The 25,563-nt window shown below is 38.5% G+C and overlaps 1 protein-coding gene across 1 annotated transcript in view; it reads right to left on the bottom strand.

Moving 5' to 3' along the window:
* LOC126272058 (kinesin-like protein KIF14) overlaps nt 1–25,563 on the bottom strand; it is a 234,826-nt gene that overhangs the window by 57,220 nt on the left and 152,043 nt on the right. The window contains exons 8-12 of the mRNA XM_049974580.1: nt 22,039–22,199; nt 17,896–18,096; nt 17,473–17,727; nt 17,138–17,374; nt 9,009–9,132 (exon numbers count right to left, since the gene is read on the bottom strand). Coding sequence (XP_049830537.1) covers nt 9,009–9,132; nt 17,138–17,374; nt 17,473–17,727; nt 17,896–18,096; nt 22,039–22,199 — 978 coding nt within the window. The remainder of the gene's footprint in view (nt 1–9,008; nt 9,133–17,137; nt 17,375–17,472; nt 17,728–17,895; nt 18,097–22,038; nt 22,200–25,563) is intronic.

Below are 25,563 nucleotides of genomic sequence, written 5' to 3'. Positions count from 1 at the left end.
GTCATGAGTGATGACATACCACTGGTTACAGATATAGAACAGCACCTTTTCAGGTACGACAGAAAGAAACCAAGTTTTAAGAGAAGTTAGAATTGAAACAAATGTCCAGTTTGAGAAAGAAACCAAACAACATACTTCTGCTATTTTGCATCTGCACAAACAATTGTTTGTTAAAATTTTTTAGCAATCAGCAGAAATTTTATTTCCATCCAATTTTATTTCAGTCATTGTGAAATACCAACTATCTTTATTGAATCAAAATACTCATGGACTAAGAAGCAAAATTAATGATCGTAGATTTATGAATTAGAGTTATCAAACCCAATTGACATAATCTGTCTTTCTGAATACCTTATGACCAGTGGTATAGGCATGTTAAGTGTTATGGAATTTAGATTAGAATATTACTTTTGTAGAGCAGAAACGGAGAACGGAGAAGTTGCCACATTCATCAGGAATTGTCCTAAATTTAAGATTATAGACATTCATAAATTTTGCCTACAGCAGCTTATGAAAGCATATGCAACAGAAGTAGAATTTAATAATGAATCCTCCATACTAGTACTATGTTGGTGTTGGTGAATAACTTCATAGCGCCCCCCCCCCCCCCCCCCCCTCTTCCCCTTTCGGTGTTCTAGTTGCTATGGGTTTATGTCAATTGCCTTTTTTTTATTTGTAGTTCGCTTTTGCTATTTGGGTTTACATTTTGTGATTTTGTTATTTGGAGATGGTATTGGAGCTGTGGACACTAGAAAATGGAGTGCCAAGTGGAGAAATCAGAACATTTGCAACATATTCTTCTGTTTTAGTTCAATAGAGGGGTGACTGCAGAGGAGGCAGCCAGAAGCATTTGTGCTCTGTGTGAGGATAATGGTATTGGACAGAGCATGCCAAGAAATTTGGTTTTCTCACTTTTGAGAAGGGCCATTTTGACATACGTCTAAACGTATTAATCCACAATGATCCAAGCAATTATCCTTGAGCACTGAAGAATGTGGTAAACTGATCATTCCACCATTGTGCAATACTTGCATGCAATTGGTAAGGTTAAAAAATTGGGTGTATGGGAGCCGCACACTGTAAGTCACAAATCACAAAAATCAGCAATTGACCATATGCACATTTTTGCTTGCTCGTCATAAATTGGTTTGTGGACAACAACGACCATTCCAATTCTGTAAAGTTATTGCTGACAAGCAACGACATTTTTATGTTAACACAAGGAAAAGAGAAGAATGGTGAGCCCAAAAAAAGCAGTAACTCCCTGTACAAAGACCTGCATCCATCCACAACAGATAACATTATGCATTTGGTGGAAAAGTGACGGTATTGTGTACTTTGAATTGTTTCTCAAGGTGTAACCATCACTGCTGACATTTATTGTCTACATCTGAGACATCTTGCAAATGCAAGCCAAGAACAATGACCAGGAAGAATATGTGAAGAGATGCTACTCCACAGTTAACACCTGTCCGCATTCTGCTTGACTAGAAAAAAAAGGCCACTATGCAGTAGTTGGGTTGGCAAGTCATTCAGCATTCACTCTATTCACTTGATCTTGCAGCCTTTGATTTTCACCTTTTCTGCACTCTATTGAACAACATTCAAGAAACTTCCTTGTGCTCCGAACAAGGCTCGATATGTTCCTCACCTCAAAATCAAGTGATTTCTACAGTCACAGAACCGTGAAGTTACTACAGTGTTGGCAGGCTATTGTAAATAGTGAAGGAGAATATATTACTTATTATTAAACTCTGTTATTTGTAACTGTCAAGTTTAAACTAATCAAAAAATGCAATGAACTTATGCACCAATTCAATAAGTGTATACTGAGCACCTGCAAGCATCTTTAATCTGCTTGAAGCTCTGATGGAACATTTAACAACAATAAATAAATAAATATGGGTTGCTGGTGATTCTAATGTAGATTTTTTTGAAAACTCTTCCGATAACAATTTGTTACAGTCAGTAACGTCGTTTTTCAACTTTGTTCCTACTATAAACTTTCCAAACGGGGTAGATAATTGCTCATAAACCTCCACTGATAATTTACTTTTAGAAAGATCTAATGAACAAAATACTATTACAAAACGAATAGTCAATGGCCTCTCAGACCATGATATGCAGTTTCTTTTGTTAAATGTTAATACTGAACAATATATATGAGGGTTGGAACTATTTATTCACAACCAATACAAAAGAGTAACTTGTTTGCACCTTTTAGTATGTTTCAAAGTAGTCACCAGCCTTGTGTAGAACCCATTGCCAGCGATGTGGAATGTGTAGTATATCGTTAGCAGAGCCTGTTCTGTTGATGGTGCGAATGGAGTGGTCTACTGCTTGTCGAATCTCTGGAACAGTTCTGAAGCGAATTCCACTAAGTGTTTTCTTCATCTTCGAAATCAAATCAAAGTCACTAGAACTTACGTCTGGGGAGTATGGTGAATGGTACAGTACTTCCCAGTCCCATCTACCAAACAGAGCAGCCACAGCTTGCACTGCCTGTGCCCACGCATTGTCATGCAAAATTATTGGTGGGTTGTGCACAAAATGCTGCTGCTTCTATCGCAGAGCTTGTCGCAGGTGATGCTCCAAAAATGAAGAGTAATACTGTGCACTGATGGTCTACCGTGGAGGAACATAATGCATTAGGATATCACCACCATTACTTTAGACTCCTCCACTCACAGCATCAACAGAACAGGCTCTGCTAATCGCATACTACACCTTCCACATCAGCACTGGTGACTACTTTGAAGGACTGTAACAGGTGCAAACATGTAACTATCTTGTATCGGTTGTGAGCAAATGGTTGCCACTATTTAAGTTCAAATCCTCGTAAAATCTATTATATCTAAATTCAAGAAGGTAGCCAGTAAGCCAGAACTTGTTTATTTTATGACACACTGCAGATGAATTGGAGTGACGTATGCAGTGCTCATGGCATGAATGAAAAATAAAGACTTTTTATTAATGAAGTCTTCAGCTTGTTTAACATCGTTTCCCTCCGAAAACTAGTCCAGATTAGACCGAAGTCCACAAACAAGCCATAGATTACTTAATGAATAAAGGCATCTTGGAAAAACAAAAAAGAAACTATCTGCCAGTAACAGTTCTGATGTAGATGCTATAACTTATTATTAGACATAATGCAAAATACTAAGGATAGTAATATGGTCGTCAAAGCACGTGCAATATGAGAAAAATTAATCACATTAGATAACAAAATAAAGACAATACTGGTTATAGAAGAGGAGGAGACTGGTTGAACAAGACATGGAGAGGGGCAGTTAGCATTCAGAATAATCGATAAACTGGTAAAAGATGTATGCAGGGTTGCAAAACTTTTTAACAGGCATTTCACAACTTACTCAAAAGCTGGGGTTGTCAAGCTCAGTAGATGTTGTCATGGAATACCTCAAACCTTTCATTATAAATAGCTTCAGCAGTATGAATATGACCCTTAATACACCAACGCAGGTAATGTCCACTATGAAATCTTTAAAATCAAAAAATTCTAGTGGTTATGATAAAATATGAGAAAAGATCAGAAAGTCACACACAGTTATATTATCAAAGAGTTCCATAGGTTAAAAAATCACAAATGAACTTACATATATTTACCCACTTTTCTACATAGTCACCAATGTTCTTAATACATTTCTCCCATTGTGGTACCAGTTCCAATATGCCCTGTTTATAGAAGTCCATTTGCTTGGAGTATAACCATCTGTGAACTGGTGATTTCACTTCCACATCTGTTGCAAAGCTTTGGTGGGCCAGGAATTTGTTCATGGGACCAAACAAATTGAAGTCCGATGGTGCAACATCTGGACTGTAATGTGAATGCTGGAGCACCTACAACCCAAATCTGGCGATTTTCTCATGAACAGGAGCATCAACATGGGGGCAATAATTATCATGAAATAGTCTGACACCGTCATGATTAATGTTGTGGCGTTTGTGAAGAACGGCATGATGCAGCTTAAGAAAAGTTTTAATGTAGGCTGCAACACTCGCAGGGTCCTGTCTTCAGCGAAGTCCACCAAAACCACACCATGCATATTCCGGAACACTGTCACAAGCACTTTCCTAGCCAACCGAGGACTCTGAATTGTTTTTGTCCTGGGGAACCAGCATGTTTCGACTCCATAGATGCCAGGTTGGTTATGGAGGATAGTGGTACACTCACGACTATTCCTTTCAGAAAGTCATGCCCTTTTGCGGAGTAACACATTAAGTGATCCAAGCTTACCATCATTTGCTGGCCCTTGTGGTTGTGTTAGGTTCTTAGGCAACCATTGTGCACAAACGTTGTGAAATTTCAACATCTTACGAAAAATATTGTACAGTCCACCACAGGAAATTCTGAACTACTGCGACAAGGTTCACAGTTGCTCCAGTCCATCATTCAAAATAGCTGCTTCAGCGGCTCAGACATTCTGCAGGTTGCAGCTGTTACCAGTTGTTGGAAGCACAATGAATCACTACGGTTCAAACAGCTCTCTTGGAAGAATGCACACCACCTGGAGAAATTGGCTACTGTCCATATAGTTGTCGACACACAACGCCATTATGCCCCCATGAATTTCGCTTGGTTTATGCCCCTTGGCCCCACGAATTTGGAACTACATTTTGCTGCTCTTCACAAGTTGATTACATTACCATGCACACCATGTTTGTATCATAGTTCAGGCTTCTCTCATGAGAGCTGCACATGAAAACAAAATATCCTCTGTTGTTCAAACTATATTGTCGTGAAATTTTAACACTCCAGCAAGAAACGCAACCCTCCCCCCCCCCCCCCCCCCCACACACACACACACAAAATTGTGTGTTACTTCCCAATCCTTCCTCATATCATCAAAGTTAATTAAGGAGTGTGCTTCTGGGTTTATTAACATGTTAATTTATCTGCATAACCAGTTGTTTATCAGAGGAACATTTCCTGAATGGCTGAAACATGCTGAACTTAAGTCTGTTTAAAAAAGATAAAGAAATACCATCGAAATACCATCCAATTTCTCTTTTGCCAGCATTCTGTAACATCTTAGGAAAGGTAATATACAAGCGGCTTCTTAACCATCTGACAGCAAATAACAAATTGTCTTAGTCACAGTTTGGATTTTGAAAGGGTTCTGAAATTGTGTAAACTATCTACATATGTAGTGCGGATGTACCTAATTTCTTAGACAACGCATTACAGGCTCCATTTTGTGATCTGTCAAAGGTATTTAACTGTGTACTATTGACTGGGCTCAGCACATACATTTACAAAAGGTTTGGATCAAAACTTATTGTCGATGCTCTTAGTGCAATTGGATTCACAGCTCCAATAATGGAAGCTTCTCCATTTGGGACGTCCTTAACTGCCCAAACTGAGCATCCTAACATAACCAGTGAAGGGTTCATCCAGCTCATCTCTGATAATACTAATTTTAGTACACTCCTGGAAATTGAAATAAGAACACCGTGAATTCATTGTCCCAGGAAGGGGAAACTTTATTGACACATTCTTGGGGTCAGATACATCACATGATCACACTGACAGAACCACAGGCACATAGACACAGGCAACAGAGCATGCACAATATCGGCACTAGTACAGTGTATATCCACCTTTCGCAGCAATGCAGGCTGCTATTCTCCCATGGAGACGATCGTAGAGATGCTGGATGTAGTCCTGTGGAACGGCTTGCCATGCCATTTCCACCTGGCGCCTCAGTTGGACCAGCGTTCGTGCTGGACTTGCAGACCGCGTGAGACGACGCTTCATCCAGTCCCAAACATGCTCAATGGGGGACAGATCCGAAGATCATGCTGGCCAGGGTAGTTGGCTTACACCTTCTAGAGCACGTTGGGTGGCACGGGATACATGCGGACGTGCATTGTCCTGTTGGAACAGCAAGTTCCCTTGCCGGTCTAGGAATGGTAGAATGATGGGTTCGATAACGGTTTGGATGTACCGTGCACTATTCAGTGTCCCCTCGACGATCACCAGAGGTGTACGGCCAGTGTAGGAGATCGCTCCCCACACCATGATGCCGGGTGTTGGCCCTGTGTGCCTCGGTCGTATGCAGTCCTGATTGTGGCGCTCACCTGCACGGCGCCAAACACGCATACGACCATCATTGGCACCATGGCAGAAGCGACTCTCATCGCTGAAGAAGACACGTCTCCATTCGTCCCTCCATTCACGCCTGTCGCGACACCACTGGAGGCGGGCTGCACGATGTTGGGGTGTGAGCAGAAGACGGCCTAACGGTGTGCGGGACCGTAGCCCAGCTTCATGGAGACGGTTGCGAATGGTCCTCGCCGATACCCCAGGAGCAACAGTGTCCCTAATTTGCTGTGAATTGGCGGTGCGATCCCCTACGGCACTGCGTAGGATCCTACGGTCTTGGCGTGCATCTGTGCGTCGCTGCGGTCCGGTCCCAGGTCGACGGGCACGTGCACCTTCCGCCGACCACTGGCGACAACATCGATGTACTGTGGACACCTCACGCCCCACGTGTTGAGCAATTCGGCGGTATGTCCACCCGGCCTCCCGCATGCCCACTATACGCCCTCACTCAAAGTCCGTCAACTGCACATACGGTTCACGTCCACGCTGTCGCGGCATGCTACCAGTGTTAAAGACTGCGATGGAGCTCCGTATGCCACGGCAAACTGGCTGACACTGACGGCGGCGGTGCACAAATGCTGCGCAGCTAGCGCCATTCGACGGCCAGCACCGCGGTTCCTGGTGTGTCCGCTGTGCCGTGCGTGTGATCATTGCTTGTACAGCCCTCTCGCAGCGTCCGGAGCAAGTATGGTGGGTCTGACACACCGGTGTCAATGTGTTCTTTTTTCCATTTCCAGGAGTGTATTTGCATGACTGACGGTTTGAATACTTTCCATTCCACGGGAGGAACCATGGCAGTCTCTCCCTGCACAGCTATGGAGACTGACAAGAACATTGAATGGGAAAGATGATGTTCAACTTCTGAATTTTTTGTCAATGAAAGTGATACTTTGTAAAGGGGAACAAAGTCTCCTGAAATATCTTGTTGTTCAAGATACCAGACTCTTTATCAGACATCATTTTAGATGATGCAGAATTTGATGACGAGCATTTGTACCACACACACATTAATGTATGTATATATGGTCCAAATGCTGCAGTCATGTAGGAGAAGTTTCTTGTAAATAAGAGCAACATGAACAACTTTATTTTGACACTCATGTGGAAATTTGAGGTATTCAAGTACTAAAACGGAAGAAGATGCCAATTCACTAATTGTGGAAACAGCGATTTCTCAAGTTGCTGTTCTGACAATGTGGTAATCAAAAGTAAGGACACTGGTGTGCTTGTTCACCTAACTGGTTGAGGAAACAACTGCAACAAGCTGTACTTCCATAAACGGGGAAGAGTGAAATCAGAGAAATGTGGTAGTCTAGTAATTGTTTCCGTTTTGGTCCTGGACTTGCCCTTTTCAGCCATACCTTCAGAGGCTGTGATATGACATCCTCTTTTTTTGGCTTCACCTAAGGGAGCAACAGCCACACCTCAACATACAAGCTGCTGAATGTGTTAAAACCTTAGTCTCTCAAGGCTTAATAGCACAGGCAGAAGAACAGCTGATGTTAGTACTGTATGGGAATTCCAACTGGGTGACTTTGGAACAGCTCAGGTAAGAGCTTTGTTTAAAGTCTGCCCCAAGAAAATCTTGCATTTCATGTTTGAAACTCACCAACAACAGACACAGGAAAGTGCCACTCATTGCAATCCTAGCCGTGGCTGGGAAAGAAAACTGATCCATGCCAGACGAAAGCTGCGGACTTCGCATACGCTACTGAATATGGTTTCCTGTGTGTGCAAAACAGAATGTGCAGCAGTATATGAAGTCGTAAATCTGGACTGAACTGCTTCTCAAAGTACAAATACTGTTCTGGCTTATCTGCCGAGAACACCCCAGGAACGGGACCCTACAAGGATGGGAAGAGATAGAAGGCATGTTCCAGGACAAGAAAGTTGGTGAAAGTGCTGCAGTGGATCCCATGCTGGACCGGGACCTGCCGCAGTTTCCTAGATGGCTTTGATGGAGTTACAATTTGATAAAGTGTTAATCTCTGACATTTAAATTGTTTTTTTTTAATGCTGCAGTTCTCTTTTATTGGTTAATTTGTGCAAATTTTTATATTAATCTAATGTAAATACATATTGTCCATTACTATATACTTAGTTTTCAATCCAGCAAGCCACTCTTACCAATTAAGGCATGGATAAAAATGGATAAATAATATACATGAAGAATAAAATTTAAAAAAAGATACATGTAGAGAACACACATGCACTCACTAGAGAGCCGTCTTCTCACTGAAAATTTCACTTCATTGAATAACTATGACTTACAAGAAAAACAAGAAAATTGAATTACTTTGGCTTTCAAGTGTGTGAACGCTTAAATAGTGCCTAAAACTACAGAACTAGATCCTTTTGTAACATGAAATTTCATGCTCTACAACTTTGATAATATGACATTTTTCATTTGGGGTACCCGTTTTTGAGTTAAAGGCATTGGAGCTGACTTTTTAACCAAACTGGTAAAAATGAACGCAATTTGATAACTAGTTGTAGCTAAGCGACTACACCGATTTTGACATTTAAATAGGTCATTCGACACAAAAATTTAATGTTCTTTCATTTTGGTAATGGTAACATTTTCAGTAGGATGCATAGTTTCTGAGTAATAGACTAAAACCTGAAAAAAAGAACCAAAATTTATTGGTTTTTTGGCCACAAAAAGTTGTGCCAAGTGTTTTGGAGGTTGAAAACTTGGATTCAACATACTGTCAACTACATACACAAGATAAAGTTTAAAAACTTGTACCTCATTTTTTGCAGGCATAAAGTACACTGTTACAGGACTGCAAGTCCTGCGTATAATTTTTACGTATAGTACAATAAGTTTGAAATTCACAGTTGCTTTCTAAGCAAAAACCTAAATTAAAAAATTCATACATACCAAGCTCTTGCCTAGTTCTTGTATCTGCATTTCATATGTGCTACGCTGGGAACTCAGTTTCTTTTCAGCTTCCTCCAGTTGAATAAGGGCTCTCTTTTTTGCTTCTTCCAACTCAGTTTTCAGCCTGCAGGTAATGTAATACACATCACAATGTTTATACCAAATTAGTAAAACATTAACTTATACTTTTGACGTAATGAGGATCACCCTGTGGCTAAACATGCCTTGGTGCACGGCCAGAACATCTTGGCACAGTGTTACACCGTCCGAGTTATCTGGATACTTCCCACCAACACCAACCTATCCGAACTCCGGAGATGGGAACTTGCCCTTCAATATATCCTCTCTTCTCATTATCCACCAGGCCTCAATCTCCGCTAATTTCAAGTTGCTTCCACTCATACCTCACCTGTCATTCAACATCATCTTTGCCTCCACACTTCCGCCTTGACTTATATCTCTGCCCATACTCTTTGCCTTTAAATATGTCTGCTTGTGTCTGTGTATGTGCGGATGGATATGTGTGTGTGTGTGTGTGTGTACACCTGTCCTTTTTTTCCCCCTAAGGGAAGTCTTTCCGCTCCCGGGATTGGAATGACTCCTTACCCTCTCCCTTAAAACCCACATCCTTTCGTCTTTCCTTCTCCTTCCCTCTTTCCTGAAGAAGCAACAGTCGGTTGCGAAAGCTAGAAATTCTGTGTGTGTGTGTTTGTGTGTTTTGTTTATTGTGCCTATCTACCGGCGCTTTCCCGCTTGGTAAGTCTTGGAATCTTTGTTTTTAATATATTTTTCCCAGGTGGAAGTTTCTTTCTATTTTATATATAATCTTGCCTCCTGTTCAATAAATTTCTGTGAACATCTATGGTGAAAAGGATTCAGATATCTCAACCTGTTCCCAAATAGTTTAATAGTTTATATTAACAAGCACATAGAATTAGCATTCTAGATAATCCACCTGCATAGGTAACATTTTAGTTTTGGAAATCTTTTGTAAGGTCTTATGGGACCAAAGTGCTTAGCTCATTGGTCCCTAAGCTTATGCACTACTTAATCTAACGTAAACTAACTTACGCTAAGGACAACATACACGCTCATATCTGAGGGAGGACTCAAACCTCCAACAGGCAGAGTCGTGCGGACAGTGACAAGACGCCTCTGACTGTGCGGCAACATTCTAGTTACTCATGAGTTAATTAAGTAATAGGAAGTGGACACAATTAAATGAAAATTACCAAATGATAGTGACAGCTGAGACAAAAAATGAGTGATGTAGAGGGTGGAAAGGATACTGCAGATCAGGATGGGATGAACGAGAAGAGCAATAGGTGTAACAAAGATCCTGAGTTTATCAGAACCAAGTTTTTGTGATCAAGTCGTCTGGATTTTAATTTCAGCAGTTATTTTACAAACATTCTGCACTAAGTTTGCCTAGTGCACACACATGGACAGGGCTACTTCCTTTTGACAGTCACAAGTAAAGAGTATATCATTGAGGTGAGGTTTCTCAAAAAGTGCTGAATACTTTTAGCAGATTCTTCCATCACTAAAAACCATCCAAATTTTTCAATGGAAAATTTCTTAAGACATTAGAATAATAGTGATAAAATTTTCTGTGAGGAAGTAGTACCAAGTAGAAAATGGTAATTAGTAGAAGATGGAGGAAAGGGAAAGCAGACTGTTCATTACAGGCAGAAGCCAATTAACTGTGAATGTTGCAGATTTGCTTAATACTCAAACACTGAACTTTTTTTTTTTTTTTTTTTTGAGAAAAATTCGGACTGAGGTAACTGGGGAGCCCTGTAAAATGTTCATGAAATAAAGTTGGGCATGTTTTGGTTAGATATGGAGATATATTTCAGTGGCATATACATGAATGTCAAGGAAATGGACTTGGCTAGGTATAATAACAGAGAAATCAAGCGTGTGGTTTCTGTCGAAAATAGGAATTTATCTCACTGTGCGAAGGTTCTTATCTTTTTAGCTGCTACCTTGAGACTTCACACACTAGTGATACAAGGACATTAATCGAAACCAGTAGGAGGCCAAGTAATATACGGGTGCAAACTAAATAATCCTGTGTCATGGGTCAAAACAATACTGGAGACATTTTTCAAACAATTTAATGAACACAGCAATGATAAATATTGATCCAGATATGTTTCCTTATGTACTGTGGGAAAATCAAGTTGCATAACCAAATTGCTGCTGTCTAACCTCAATAGGTACATGCATGTGGAGAGGCCCCTTGGGGTGAAGGAACATTTCAGCGAACAAATAGGAAGGGGTGGGGGTGGGGGGATATATTGGAGATAAAGTCAACAACAAAGCAAACATTCAAATTAAATACTGCAAAAGAAAATAATGAGATCTTATCAGAAAGGATACATCCAATAAGAAAATAAAGAGCACATACATTCAATGTGGGATGGGTCGTTGTGTCATTGATAGATGGGGATATGCCTTGCAATTTGGGCATTATTTGAGAAAAGAAATAACTAAGAAGGAAAAAAACTAGCAATTTCAGGTTAACAGACAAGTACTTTTTGGAAATTCTTTTATCATTTTGGATTTCCTAAATTAACAATATAAAACCTTAAAACTACAACATGGGAATAACAATATAATGACACACTATCCTATGTGGTGATTCGGAAAAGAATCTGTCGTAACATTTTATAATGATGGAAACTTAGGAATTCTATTACAAAAATGTAGAACGTTACAAGTTAGAATGATTTCTAGTGTGAACCACATTTAGATTTTAATACTGTAATAAATAACATTCTCAGACAACAGCTAAGAGATACTCAACATCACTAAGTGCCAGCTGGAATGAGCTGGCTTTATGAGAAACTCCTACATATCTTATACACTCTAATGCTCTCAATATTGCATGAACATAATTGTAAAGGTGGTTAATGTCTGCGGCAAATAAACCTTAGCATTACATTACACAGCAAATTTTTTTCTTTAATAATACATACATCTAACACATTGAAAAATGATTATAATGTTATGTACATTTATAGTATTTATGAAGTATGGAAGGTCACAGACAAATATCCAGCTGCTGAACATAACACAGCTGATGTCTTTGTTGGCAACAGGAACTCCTCCGGATGGCCATGAAAGAATCATTTTGGACACATACATACAATATGTTGAACAGTTCATTGTTCTGCACCACACTCATAGCTGGGCAACATTGTTAATACTCATTTGTACCCTGAGCCAGCACATCTTCCACTATTCACAATTATTCTGTTGAATGTTATCCAGAGATGCTCTTCAAAACCTGGTGGCTTGTTTGAAATGCAGGGCATCTTCAAGTGTTCTAGGGTAATGTCCTCCTGCCATATTTCTGCCCATCGGTCTGTTGCTGTTGCTCCATTGTGTAGCAAAAATTTTATATATGAGAAGAAGTACCACCATAGCTGTATCTTGGGAATGACTTTATTCTATCAAACAACTAGTTTTGACAACACATTACCACCATCCTCAGGCCCCACTACTGCCAAAAGAGTATTTGATTTCCTTGGTGCATTTACTGTGGGATCCTTGTTACTAACACACATGTTGTCTCCACTGCAATTACATGTCATCTGACACACGTGATTGCACTGGAGACAACATGGTGTCAAGTATAGACTCCTAATGAAAGTTAACCCACTTATACTAATCCCACTTATACTAGGATCCCATAGTGAATGCTTCAAGAAAATCAAATGCTCTGGAAGCTGAGGAAGGCAGCAATGTGACACCATAACTAGTCATATGATAGAATAAAGACATTCTCAAGATATAACTGTGATGGTACTACTACTCATATACAGGGTGGAGAAAAATTGTGTCACAAAATTTTAACCCTGGAGAGCTGGTGCCAGTAGAAACCAAAATTTCTAATGTTCTGTAGGTCAACGTACCATTTTTAAACTACAGACACTTGGCGCCATGCACTTCGATTGGCTGTGGGATTGCCCTGTTGCAATTCATCGGTTGACAGGCAGCGTTATGGTTGTTGGTTCATACATACAAACATCCCTACCACCAAGTGTGCGGGCCGCCTTGGATACATCACAATCTCCGGCATGCAAAGCATTCACTGTCATGTGTTGTCCAGAGCATCCAGCAACAGGGCAATCCCGCAGCCAAATGGAGCACGTAGTGCCAAGTTTCCATAGTTTAAAATGATGCAGTGTCAACCTACACAACATTAGTAATTTTGGTTCCTACTGGCATCAGCTATCCAGGGTTAAAATTTAGTGACAATTTTTCTTCATGCTGTATGTCATCAGCTGAAGTCTCTTGTCCATGCAGTAAGATGGACATAAATGAATTAAAAATTTTCTACTTTACAAGGATGGATGATGGGAGCAAATTCTGTTTTATGTAGTGCAGGAATGTCCTCATGTATAGGAAGGTAAGGATCACCAGCTATTTTTTTGTAAATTCCCCCTTGAGAGCAGATTCTAATCACAAAAATGGAAGAGTTATATGGCTGAGAATAGGCAACCAGAAAACGGGAGTGCTTCTGATTGTTCCTGTGATGATGGGCATAGTTCAGTTGAGCTGTGCATCAACGAATCTGTATGGCTGTTGAACCAGATTGCACCAGCCCAAGAGCAGATGTTCTTAGTGCTGGAGCTGATGGTCCTCCGTCATACCACAAAGTTTCTGCAAAATGATGTTCCCTGACTTCATCTTAGCAGCAATTTCCGTAAATATTTTTTAAAGCTGAGCATCCTGTCAAGAATGATTAAAAAAGTGCCGAGCTTCAAGATTTGTTTCTCATATTTACTTCAGTCCTTCGATCGATTACAAATTTTCTTGCTCACTCCACAAATGTGATATATTTGTAGCAGAATTAGAGTGAACTGCTAAACTTAACACAGCAGCTGACTTGTTCACTACTGTTTCTTCTGAAATTATTATAGAAATTGACAACAGGACGTAACAGTAGTCAAGGCACAGGTTGGGAGACATCCATACACTGTTCTTATGCAAAATGGGTCCAGTTTTGAAGCAATTGATGGCTCGCACATTGAGAAAATTGTGATTCGACCTATACTCAGGCCTGATCTCTTTAATCCTAAGTTGAGGCCCAAGCTATCCTAGGCTTGGTCTCCAATGTGTTAACTCAACCTGGTAAGGGCCTCTGACTTACGACCAATACCCTAGAATTGGTCAAACAAGTGTGACTCCTTTTGTGGATTAATTACATTTACTTAACATTCTTCCATGGAATCTCAGCCAGACAATTTGTTGTTCTCCAGTTTGTTTTATGCGGTCATTCCACTTTAGCTCACTATGGACGATTACTCCAACAAACTTTACAGTATTTAATTTCCTAGTTATCCTAGGTAATTTATGGACAAAAAGTTGTTTTCATTTATGATCAGGGTCAACTGCCAATCCCCGTGCCAATCCTTGACCATCTGTAGGTTTTCCTGCAATTAGCTACTATCTTCTGGCAATCTTATCTTCATATACACAATTGCATCATCCTGAAACAGGCTCATGGAACTTCTAACATTACCAACTGCATAATTTATACCTATTGTAAACATTAAAGGTCTTATCACATTCCCTTAGGGTACACCTAAAATTACCTTTACATCTGTTAGTTTTGTTCTGTTATGAGTTATGTGTTGAATTCTATTTGTGGAGAATTCCTCAATCTCATCACAAATCTGGTAAACACTCTGAAAGCTTGTATTTTGTTCAATAAACCACCACAGTGCAGAACTGTCAAATGTCTTTTTGAAGTCAAAGATTACAGCAACAACCTGTGTGCCACTGTGTACAGTGATTTAGATATAATGTACAAACAGGGCAATCTGAATTTTTCAGTATCTCTGTTTGTGGAGTCCATGGTAATTTTTCAAGGAGATGTGTGTTCTCCAAAAGAGTCTTCATGTGTGATTACAAAACACAATCAGTACTTCCACAGCACACTGATGTCAGTGATACAGGCTAATAATTATGTGCACCTGCCCTACAATCCTTCTTGAAACAGGACTGACTTGTGCTGTTTGCTAGTCACTAGGTAACTACCATTGTTCCAGCAAAAAAAATTATAGACTACTCGTAGAAGGGGAGCACATTCTTTCACATGATCTACACAAAAACATACATCTTAATTCTTCCGGGTTGCCTTCCCGCTATTAAGCAATTTTAGTTGATTTCTTTTTATTCCATAGTCATTTACCTCACTACATGCCATTTTGGCATTTGCGCAATGACTGAGAGGAGGAACCATATTGCAACTGACACAGTTTTGGAATTCACTATTTTGGCCTCCTCTCTGTCATCTTAGTTTTGGCGCCAGTATGGTCACTGTGAGACTGAACAGATGATTAAATCCATAATTGATTTAATAAAGGACCCACACTATTTATGGTTTTTAGTGAGATCAATTGGTAAAACTTTACTTTCAAAATCCTTCTCCACTAGTTATCTTATGCTCATTTTCACTTTGTTCCAATTTAGTTTGTTAAATAGGCTTTGATTTTACTGTGCTAATGATCTATTTGCTTTTGGAAGAAGTTTGTAACATGGGTATGGAACTATGACAGATCTACATCTACATCTACATCTACATCCATACTCCGCAAGCCACCTGACGGTGTGTGGCGGAGGGTACCCTGAGTACCTCTATCGGTTCTCCCATCTATTCCAGTCTCGTATTGTACGTGGAAAGAAGGATCGACAATATGCTTGTGTGTGGGCTCTAATCTCTCTGATTTTATCCTCATGGTCTCTTCGCGAGATATACCTAGGAGGGAGCAATATACTGCTTGACTCTTCGGTGAAGGTATGTTCTCGAAACTTTAACAAAAGCCCGTACCGGGCTACTGAGTGTCTCTCCTGCAGAGATTTGAACCAACTTTGATACTTAACTTCACCAAGATTATTTCAATTTTGTAATCTGTAATAACTTTACTAGATACTATAGAATTCTTTACGTTACCAAATAAATTGCTATCCCTGGCATCCAACTTAGCCTTGCAATATGTACTCCACTCTGAATTCAGGATTTTGCTACTATTCATGTCCTGTTCCTAATACTTTCTGGGCATTATTACCTCCAATTTGTGATACTAATTTTGGGACTCTACCACAACAAATCATTCTGCAGTTTACTAATATCATGTTAACATTTCCTTCATTCGATCTACAAGAAAGAAATTTCTTAGAGAAATGTAGTTGATGTGCCTTTGATTTTGAGGGGCAATTCATCACCAATTGCAACAAGGGGTTCCTCTAACCTCTGGGTATGACACCACAAATAGTAAGCTATCCCTGCACCCCACATGCGATGCTAACTGGATTCACCAATCCAGCCATTGGTCTAAAGAAGAGATAGCAAAAGAAGAGATAGCAGCATCCAAAGCAGTTATTGTAGTAAAACCAAACAATGGAAAATCTAGGATGGAATGTAACAATATTACGAAAAGGATAGCTGCTACTCAACATATAGTGGAGATGCTGGATCGCAAACAGGCACAACAAAAAGTGTTTTTGGCCAACAAGGCCTTCGTGGAGATAGAAAATCATACACAACACACACAACCACATTCTCTGGCTTTTGAAGTGGTCATGTGTGTGTAAAGTGCATTTGCACATGCAAGCATGTGCATGTCACTTAAGTTACAGTGCTGTGGTAAAAGAATCACTTTACAGCCACAAATGACTCTATGAAATTATGAGATTCAGCAAACCTTAAAGGAATTTTAAAGTACAAAGTAAATAGCCATAACATGTGAACAACTGAAGAGCAATGAACATTCCGACTGCAGCACAATTCTGCGAGAAAATACAACATCAGAAAGCTAATTATTGGAACGAGAGAGAGAGAGAGAGAGAGAGAGAGAGAGAGAGAGAGAGAGAGAGAGAGAGAGAGAGAGATATTCATTTTATGAAGAGACAAAGTATAGTCCTAAATCTACCATGCACCCTGAGTTCTGGTGAGTGACCACTAATCTTGTATAGTTTTGTGTTGTCATTATGTATGTAAAGTGATACAAAGGTGTTTTCAATGTAAAAGAGAGAGAGAGAGAGAGAGAGAGAGAGAAACTTCACATTTTAGGAGTGGCCAAGATTATGTACAATGCTCATGTTTCTGTCACCTGTTCTCCTGGACAGTTCTGATTTCTTCATGTGCAAAACAGTAGTCAGCAGGTTCACCACCTTTTTCTGAAGCATCTGGATCATCTGGATTATTCACTCTGAAATAATGGTTCCCTCCAATGACAAGCCGATCACCATGATGTAGGGAATGCTCTTCAGTTACTTCTACACCATTGATGAAACAGGGTCCATTTCCTGGTATCAGTGTCAATCCTTCTGCCTTGTTTTCAATTGTACTGCATTGATAAACACATTAAAACTAAAGATAAACAATGGAAAGAAAATTTTAATTTTCTGATGTAAGGACACTCCTATCTTTTAAAAGTTTTCTTACCAGTGGCTGTCCTTAATAAGAGGTCCACTTAAGGCAATATCAGTGTTGGAACCAATTTGATCTTCACGTCCAATATTAACACGGCCAGGAGGAATAAGATAAATAAGTGTGCCGGAAAGGGCTGGATCTGGTGTTAGATTGATGAGACATGCCTGTTTTTCTATATCAAGCTTTAATGCTATACCACAACGTCTTAAGTAAGTTAGTTCAACTTTCTTGATATTTTCTGCTTGCTCCAACCTCTCAGACCAACGCCTGGAAAAGTCCAACACACATTATCCTTTTCTGTTCATGTACTTATACATTAACAAATAACCCTTATTTTACATCTGATAAAATATGCTTCAGCAAATGACATCTAAAATTGCTTATTAAAATAAATCACTGAAATTCCTCAAAAAGCTTCTATTTATCTTGAGTTACCTTTGGGTTTCAGCAAATTCCTCCTTGCTCAGAAGTAGTTGTTCTTTCAACTTCTTCAATTCTTCCTTCTGACTGATTTCACATGTATCATCTTCAAGACATTGTTTATCATCTAGTGGAGAAAGAGGCATACTCATATGCCTCTGATGTTCGCAATCTCCTCTTGAGGTACGCAGCCGCTCAACCTCCTCACGAAGGTGCCTAGAAATTGAGAACAGAAAGAATTAGTTAAATAAAAGCCAAGAAATACCATTTACTGAAATTTATGTACAGTTATTAGGACTGCCAAATTTATAAACATTTATAAGACTTTTTTAAACTTTTTCTAAAATCTTTTTCATCTTGGCTTAAAAAATTCATTACATTAAAATTGAATAATAGTTTTAGTTGCTAACACATATCTTCAGAACTATAAAAGTAAGAAAAAACAGAAAATTGCCTTAATCTGTCTTTAACAAACTTCAAGAACATATGTTATTTCAAGGTAATGAACACTGAATAATGATAACAAATCGCTCATGGTAAAAACACTGTGTCAATGTACACTGAAGACTACAATGTCATCCTCTGACAGTCCCAAGATATACTATGTAAATAATGAAAAACACCCATCAGGTCAATGTCAACTGTAAAAAATTTTAAGACCACATAGAAATAGGCAAACATGAATGACTAAAAAACATACCAATGCTCACTAATGAACCAGATTACAATACAATGTATGTTATATCAACAAAGTCACTGACCACAATTCTGAACTCGCAAAGAGGGGTGGGCCTCATTCTTTCATTGAAAATAAAAGCACTGGATCAGTTAAAACACAAATTAATTTAAAAATACACATCAGAAATGTAAGATGTAAGTAAACATACCATAATTATTAGCAAGTACACCAGAATGCAAAGTTTACACATCCTCTTTATGAACTGTAATTTGTTATGACTTCTAAGTCAACAAAGTTGGTCAAGCATGTCTGTCGCCATTTGAGGTCATTAAAACATGGACCGCTGTGTGCCCTTGTCAGTATCAATCATAAATTGCCAGAAGGACCAACAGGTGGCGCCCAAGTTCACACATAATTCAAACAACAAAATAGAATTATTATTAACATGATAACAAATACAAATTATGAAGTATGAGAACGTACATGAAAACTGCAGATGACCAGACAGATTTCAATGTCGCAGAGGCTGCATCAAGAATATGCAAGAGCACATAGGAGATATCAAAAGGTAACGACTTACGTAAGGTAACAGCAAGGAATGTAATGTGCCTTTGTTTAAATCCACCGCCCGTCTTACTATAAAACTTCACCTTACATTCTGAACAAATGACTCTAATCGTATACATATTTATATTTTGAAACAGAAGACTGTGACATGGTGCATGACAATAGCACAAGTTCGAGGCCATGCTGAGACGTAACGCCTCTGAATTTTTATGTGAAAACTCTTAAAGCTTTGTAAATTAAACAAACTTTATTAACAATCTACAACTTTATTCTTGATATCTACACATTTATTTCTCACCATAGTCACCCTGACGTCTAACACATTTCACCCAGCAAGAGATCACTTTGGTGATACCGTCACTGTAGGATGTTTGAATTTCTTGAGCAAGCTATAACTTCATCTCTGGTGGCACCAATTCACCACTATCAGACTGGAGTTCTCAAAGGTATTCTTTAAGTTTTGGAAACAAATTAAAATCAGATGGGGTCAATTTGGAATAGCATGCAGGATTATGGATAACAGTGAAACCAAAGTGTCTGATTGTTGCAGACATCACAGCGTTCACGTGTGGTCTGGCATTGTGATGCTCCATGTGTATATGAACACTTTGAATTAACGCTTTCAGTTTTCTGAGGCTCTCTCACATGCCGACGCAGTAATTTACAAATGGCCACGTTACACACTACAAATTCGGAACCCTCCAGAGCCAGAAGGTTGCAACTTGCATCAGCGTACTGAAAACAGAATAAAAAATTCAGAGGCACTGCTTTTCGGCATGCCCTCATATGTCAGTCAACATTTCCCCTGAATCATGTCACCATATTTTGTGATTGTACAGTTGAATGTGAAATAACACTCACAGGTGTATGCCGCAACTATCAAAGGACAATTTTTGCTGAAAGTGAGCAAGACAACTGTAACTTACACTGGAGGATGCTGTGAAGAACCTCAAAAGTTAAACACTGGGAAAGAGTATGAACAACCTCTCAAAAACAAGAAAGAGTTTGCGGAGAACTTAGAAATAACAAATTTTTTAATTCTCTGACCATGTTGCTGGCAGTCATTTCCAGTGACCACATCGAAAGTTTACAAGACACATACCTAATGTCGGTATTGCCATTGTCATGGTTCACTTGTCAAAGTCGATTAATGTGGATGCTACATAACAGTCACACTTTGGGTGACACATTACTGTAAACTTTAATTCGATCACCTGATGCAATGTGTTCAGAGACCAGTGTACTGTTGTGTGGATTTTGACAACTGATGTTACAAGCTAAAATGCAAAGTATTCAGAATGATTTGGAAATAATGAACATAAAAGCCACTGAGGTGATAAAATAATCTTTAATGACATCATTAATGGAGCAAAATAAGAACACACAAATCTGTAGGAGTGTTAATGGATAAAATAGACAATATTTGAAGATGTTAAATGTGAAAATACATAGTAAGAAAATTTTTAGAATTCAATCATGGAATAGTTATTTTCAGCCCAACCACAGTGCCACCTCTCTCATTTAAAAAATGATAAAGGTACTCGGCTGGCACAAAGCAAAAATGAAACAAAGATGGTTTCAAGAAAATGGCAATAGGAATAATGTTAGTAAGAAATCAACACAGCATGGCTGTATTGATACATACTGCTTATTTCACAAACAATTTCATTTAAAAGATTGCCATCAGGTTACAATACCAACAGAAATCTCCACAAAGGTCTGCCAATATCAAGACTGAAAGTCTTAGATATATGATGCAACAGACCATGGAACACGACAATCATACGAAACATGTTAACTGCGTAGCAGAAGCACAACCACCAGTGAGTTCAGGCGATTTGTATGCTGTGTACATTAAACTCATCTTCTGCTAGGCAGGCAACAGAGTATTTATATGACTGGCACATTCTAGGGTTTGCCTTAAACATTACATAATAGAACTAAGACTTTTTAAGTCATAGTGTCAGTTGGGATTTCTTTTGAAGACAGTTGGCAGTGTAGCCTGACGATCTTCTTTCAACCAAACCTGGCCGTGACATATTAAATGTATATCAATACAGCTGTGGTAGTTTCTTATCAATATTGACAACAATGTGCTTGGGAGCTCAAGATGAACAAGGCAATATTAATATTATAGAATATGTTTAACTAAACAAATTTATTTGAAAATGTCTGAGATGATGAAAGTAAATATAATAATTATTTTGTTAGAATAACAATTAAAAACAATAAGAGAGTGAAGAACACAGAACAAAAAACAATGGACAGAACTCAAACATCATTAGCATGAATCGGTAACTAACAACAGAGGCCAAATTGTATTTGTATTTGAGGATTTGTTTGAATCTTTGTATAGTTCTAGAGATGAATGAGAAATATACTTTGAAAACAATGGAAATAACAATTCTACATAAGATACTCATTCTTAAGGCTCATGCTAAAATTTCACAGAGACATGATTACTACCTCACTAATCAAAACTGGTTGTGGCACTAAATCATTAGCAACTTAAAGCAGAATATTAATTACTGCTATGGTAATGGAATGCCATCCTATCTTAAAGTAATCACAAGTAAAACAATTCATACTTCAAGAACATCTAGCAGAAATGCTATTTAACGTTTTAAATTAAGGACATGTCTGCAAGACACTTTGACACACTCATAGCTTTTCAGTAAATCTACATACAAATATTACACTAGCAGTTGTGCATTCTGCAATATTTTACACTAGTCACTCAGGACAAAGTGTTTCAGGCTAAGGATGACAGCAGCAATGAAGACTTAACACAGAATACAATCTCAATTCTTCCCAACAGGCAACCTAATGGCTAAAGCTTAGTACAGCCAGTGGCAGGTAAATAGTGGATAAATGTCAAGGCAACTGATTGAATATAAAATCAGACAGCTAACCTGATGACACGATCTCTTGGCTCCTCATTGATACGAACTTTGTTGACGATGGTTCTTGCCTGGCAAGCGTAACGCAATGTTGCCAATGTTTCTTCCGCATGAACACTGGCAGGGCTGATAGTAGCCAACATTGCTGTGCGTGAATTTCCTCCAAGACTTTCCTGAAATTTTATGTTATATATAATATAATAAGTAACACACATTATACTTGTAATTAACAGTGATGACAAAATTAATATGGTACAGAAGATTACACCATACAAAGCAAATCCTGAGAACTTCAGCCCTAGTTGAACGTCAGTAGTCTGACTCAATATACTCTATCAGTGGTTACATGTATGTCCAACAATGTTGCTACAACTTGTAATTGAAAAATTTGTTTGGTAACACTGCCAAAGTCTCCACTTTTTACCCCATTTGTACATCCAATGTAAAATGTAGGTGGATACAAGCTTTCAGCACATGTAAGTAGAGACACTAGGGAGAGAGGTGGATTGCTACGTATGTTAAAATTTGTCATAGTGTCAAAAATGTAGAAACTAAAAAATTGTGTTTTTGCTGCAACATACAGAAGCATGTACATGTGTGTTTAAAGTAAATAATAGTACTTTCATAATTGTAGATGTGTATAGGTACCCACTGAAAATTTTCAGCTATTTTTGAAAACTTGAATTCTTTGTTGTGGTATTCTTCAGACAGAGGAAAAAAAATAATTGCTTGTGAGGATTTCAACAAAGATTTTCTGAAAGAGTCCAACAAAGCATGACTCTGAAGTATTACTTGGTTCTTTTAATTTGACATCAGTTATTGATTTTCCTACTCGAGTGGTACAGGAAAGTAACACAGATAGACAATGTTTTTATAGACCAAGATAAATTTCAAGTTCGAGTCTCAGTCTGGCACACAGTTTTAATCTGCCAGGAAGTTTCAAGATAAATTTAATCAATAAAAAATTTTCCTGTTAAGAATGGCCTGTCTGATCATGACGTGCAGCTAGTTACAGTATATGACCTAGCTCCATATAGTAATACAAAACAGTACTCCAAAATGGTGTGTTCAATTAACGATTTAACAATTGCAAATTTTACGGGAAGCTTGCAACAGTTAGACTGGGATGATGTCTATAGGGAGCCTGATGCTAATTTAAAGTTTAACCTATTTCACAATACCTTTGTCAGTATATTTGAAAACAGTTTCTGTATGAAAACAGTGAAATGTAATTGTAAGAAACAATATGAAGAGCCATGGCTTACTAAAGGCATAAAATATCTTGAAAACAGAAAAGGGAATGTATCTTATAGCTAGAAGGAGTAATGGTCTAGCAACAGTCAGACATGATAAGAACTACTGCACTGGTCCAGAAGTATGTTTGAGATTAGCACATCTGATAATAAAATTAAAACCATTTGGAATATTGTTAAAAGGACAACAGGGTAACCAAGAGCAGAGGAAGACTGTATTTCTATCAGACTCAATGAAAAGTTAGTTAACAATAACAATACATATACAATTTGATAAAACTGAAATTCAAACTGCCTCTCCTACGGAAATTAGAAAAAAGAGCCACTCAAAAGTAAAAGTTTCTTACAGATTACTAAAAGCTTATTCCCAATAGATAAGTTGGATACTCAGCCACGTATTTTGTAGCTCACTGATATAGGGCACTTTTCCAGATAGTCTAAAATATTGAATAAAAAGCGGACAGGTCTGCTGCTAACAACTACTACCCAATCTCACTCCCGACAGCTTTACCCAAAATTCTTGAAAACACAATATATTCAAGAGTAGCTTCACATATTTGCAAAAATGTCAATTTGGTTTCCAGAAAGGCTTTTCAAACGAAAATGCTATATATGCTTTCACTGATCAAATATGAAATGCTCTGAATAACCAATCATCATCAATTTGGATATTTTGAGATCTCTCAGAGGCTTTTGACTGTGTGTCTCATGAAATCTTCTAGATAAGCTATGTAGTGTGATATGAGTGGGGCAGTGCAGAAATGGTTTAATTCATATTAAACTGGAAGAATGCAGAAGGTTGAAATTAACAGTACAGATAGTCTGTAAAAATCAGCAGAGTCCTCTATCTGGGAAGTTATCAAGAACGTTGTCCCACAGGATTCAGTCTTCAGTCCCTTATTGTTACTAAGATATATTAATGACTTTCCACTCTATATTAATGAAGATGCAAAGCTAGTTCTTTTGCTAATGATACAAGTATAGTATTCACACCCAAGAAGCAAGAATCAGCTGAGGAATTTGTAAATAATGGCTTTAAGAAAATTATTAAGTGGTTCTCTGCAATTGGTCTCTCCCTAAATTGTAAAACAAAAAAAAAAAAAAAAAAACAAAACAAAACAAAAAAAAACATAGTATATACAATTCTGTACAGTAAATGGTATAATACCATTGATACATATACCACTGATACATATAGACATATAGAATATATATGGAAGAAGCCTGGAGATACTACAAGGTATCAGATAGATTATATAATGGTAAGACAGAGATTTAGGAACCAGGTTTTAAACTGTAAGACATTTCCAGGGGCAGATATGGACTCTGACCACAATCTATTGGTTATGACCTGTAGATTAAAACTGAAGAAACTGCAAAAAGGTGGAAATTTAAGGAGATGGGCCATGGATAAACTAAAAGAACCAGAGGTTGTACACAGTTTCAGGGAGAGCATAAGGGAGCATTTGGCAGGAATGGGGGGAAAGAAATACAGTAGAAGAAGAATGGGTAGCTTTGAGCGATGAAGTAGTGAAGGCAGCAGAGGATTAAGTAGGCAAAAAGACAAGGGCTAGTAGAAATCCTTGGGTAACAGAAGAAATATTGAATTTAATTGATGAAAAGAGAAAATATAAAAATGCAGTAAATGAAGCAGGCAAGAAGGAATACAGACGTCTAAAAAATGAGATCGACATGAAGTGCAAAATTGCTAAGCAGGGATGGCTAGAGGACAAATGTAAGGATGTAGAGGCTTATCTCACTAGGGGTAAGATAGATACTGCCTACAGGAAAATTAAAGAGACCTTTGGAGATAAGAGAACCACTTGTATGAACATCAAGAGCTCAGATGGAAACCCAGTTCTAAGCAAAGAAGGGAAAGCAGAAAGATGGAAGGAGTATATAGAGGGTCTATACAAGGGTGATGTACTTGAGGATAATATTATGGAATTGGAAGAGGATGTAGATGATGATGAAATGGGAGATACGATACTGCATGTAGAGTTTGACAAAGCACTGAAAGACCTGAATCGAAACAAGGCCCCTGGAGTAGACAACATTCCATTGGAACTACTGACGGCCTTAGGAGAGCCAATCCTGCCAAAACTCTACCATCTGGTGAGCAAGATGTATGAGACAGGCAAAATACCCCCAGACTTCAAGAAGAATATAATAATTCCAATCCCAAAGAAAGCAGGTGTTGACAGATGTGAAAATTACCAAACTATCAGTTTAATAAGTCACAGCTGCAAAATACTAACACGAATTCTTTACAGACGTATGGAGA

This window comes from Schistocerca gregaria, chromosome 5 (genome assembly GCF_023897955.1).
Source record: "Schistocerca gregaria isolate iqSchGreg1 chromosome 5, iqSchGreg1.2, whole genome shotgun sequence".
Lineage (NCBI taxonomy): Eukaryota > Metazoa > Arthropoda > Insecta > Orthoptera > Acrididae > Schistocerca > Schistocerca gregaria.
Note: the sequence above shows the minus strand (reverse complement) of the source record. Positions and strands in the feature narration are given on the sequence as shown.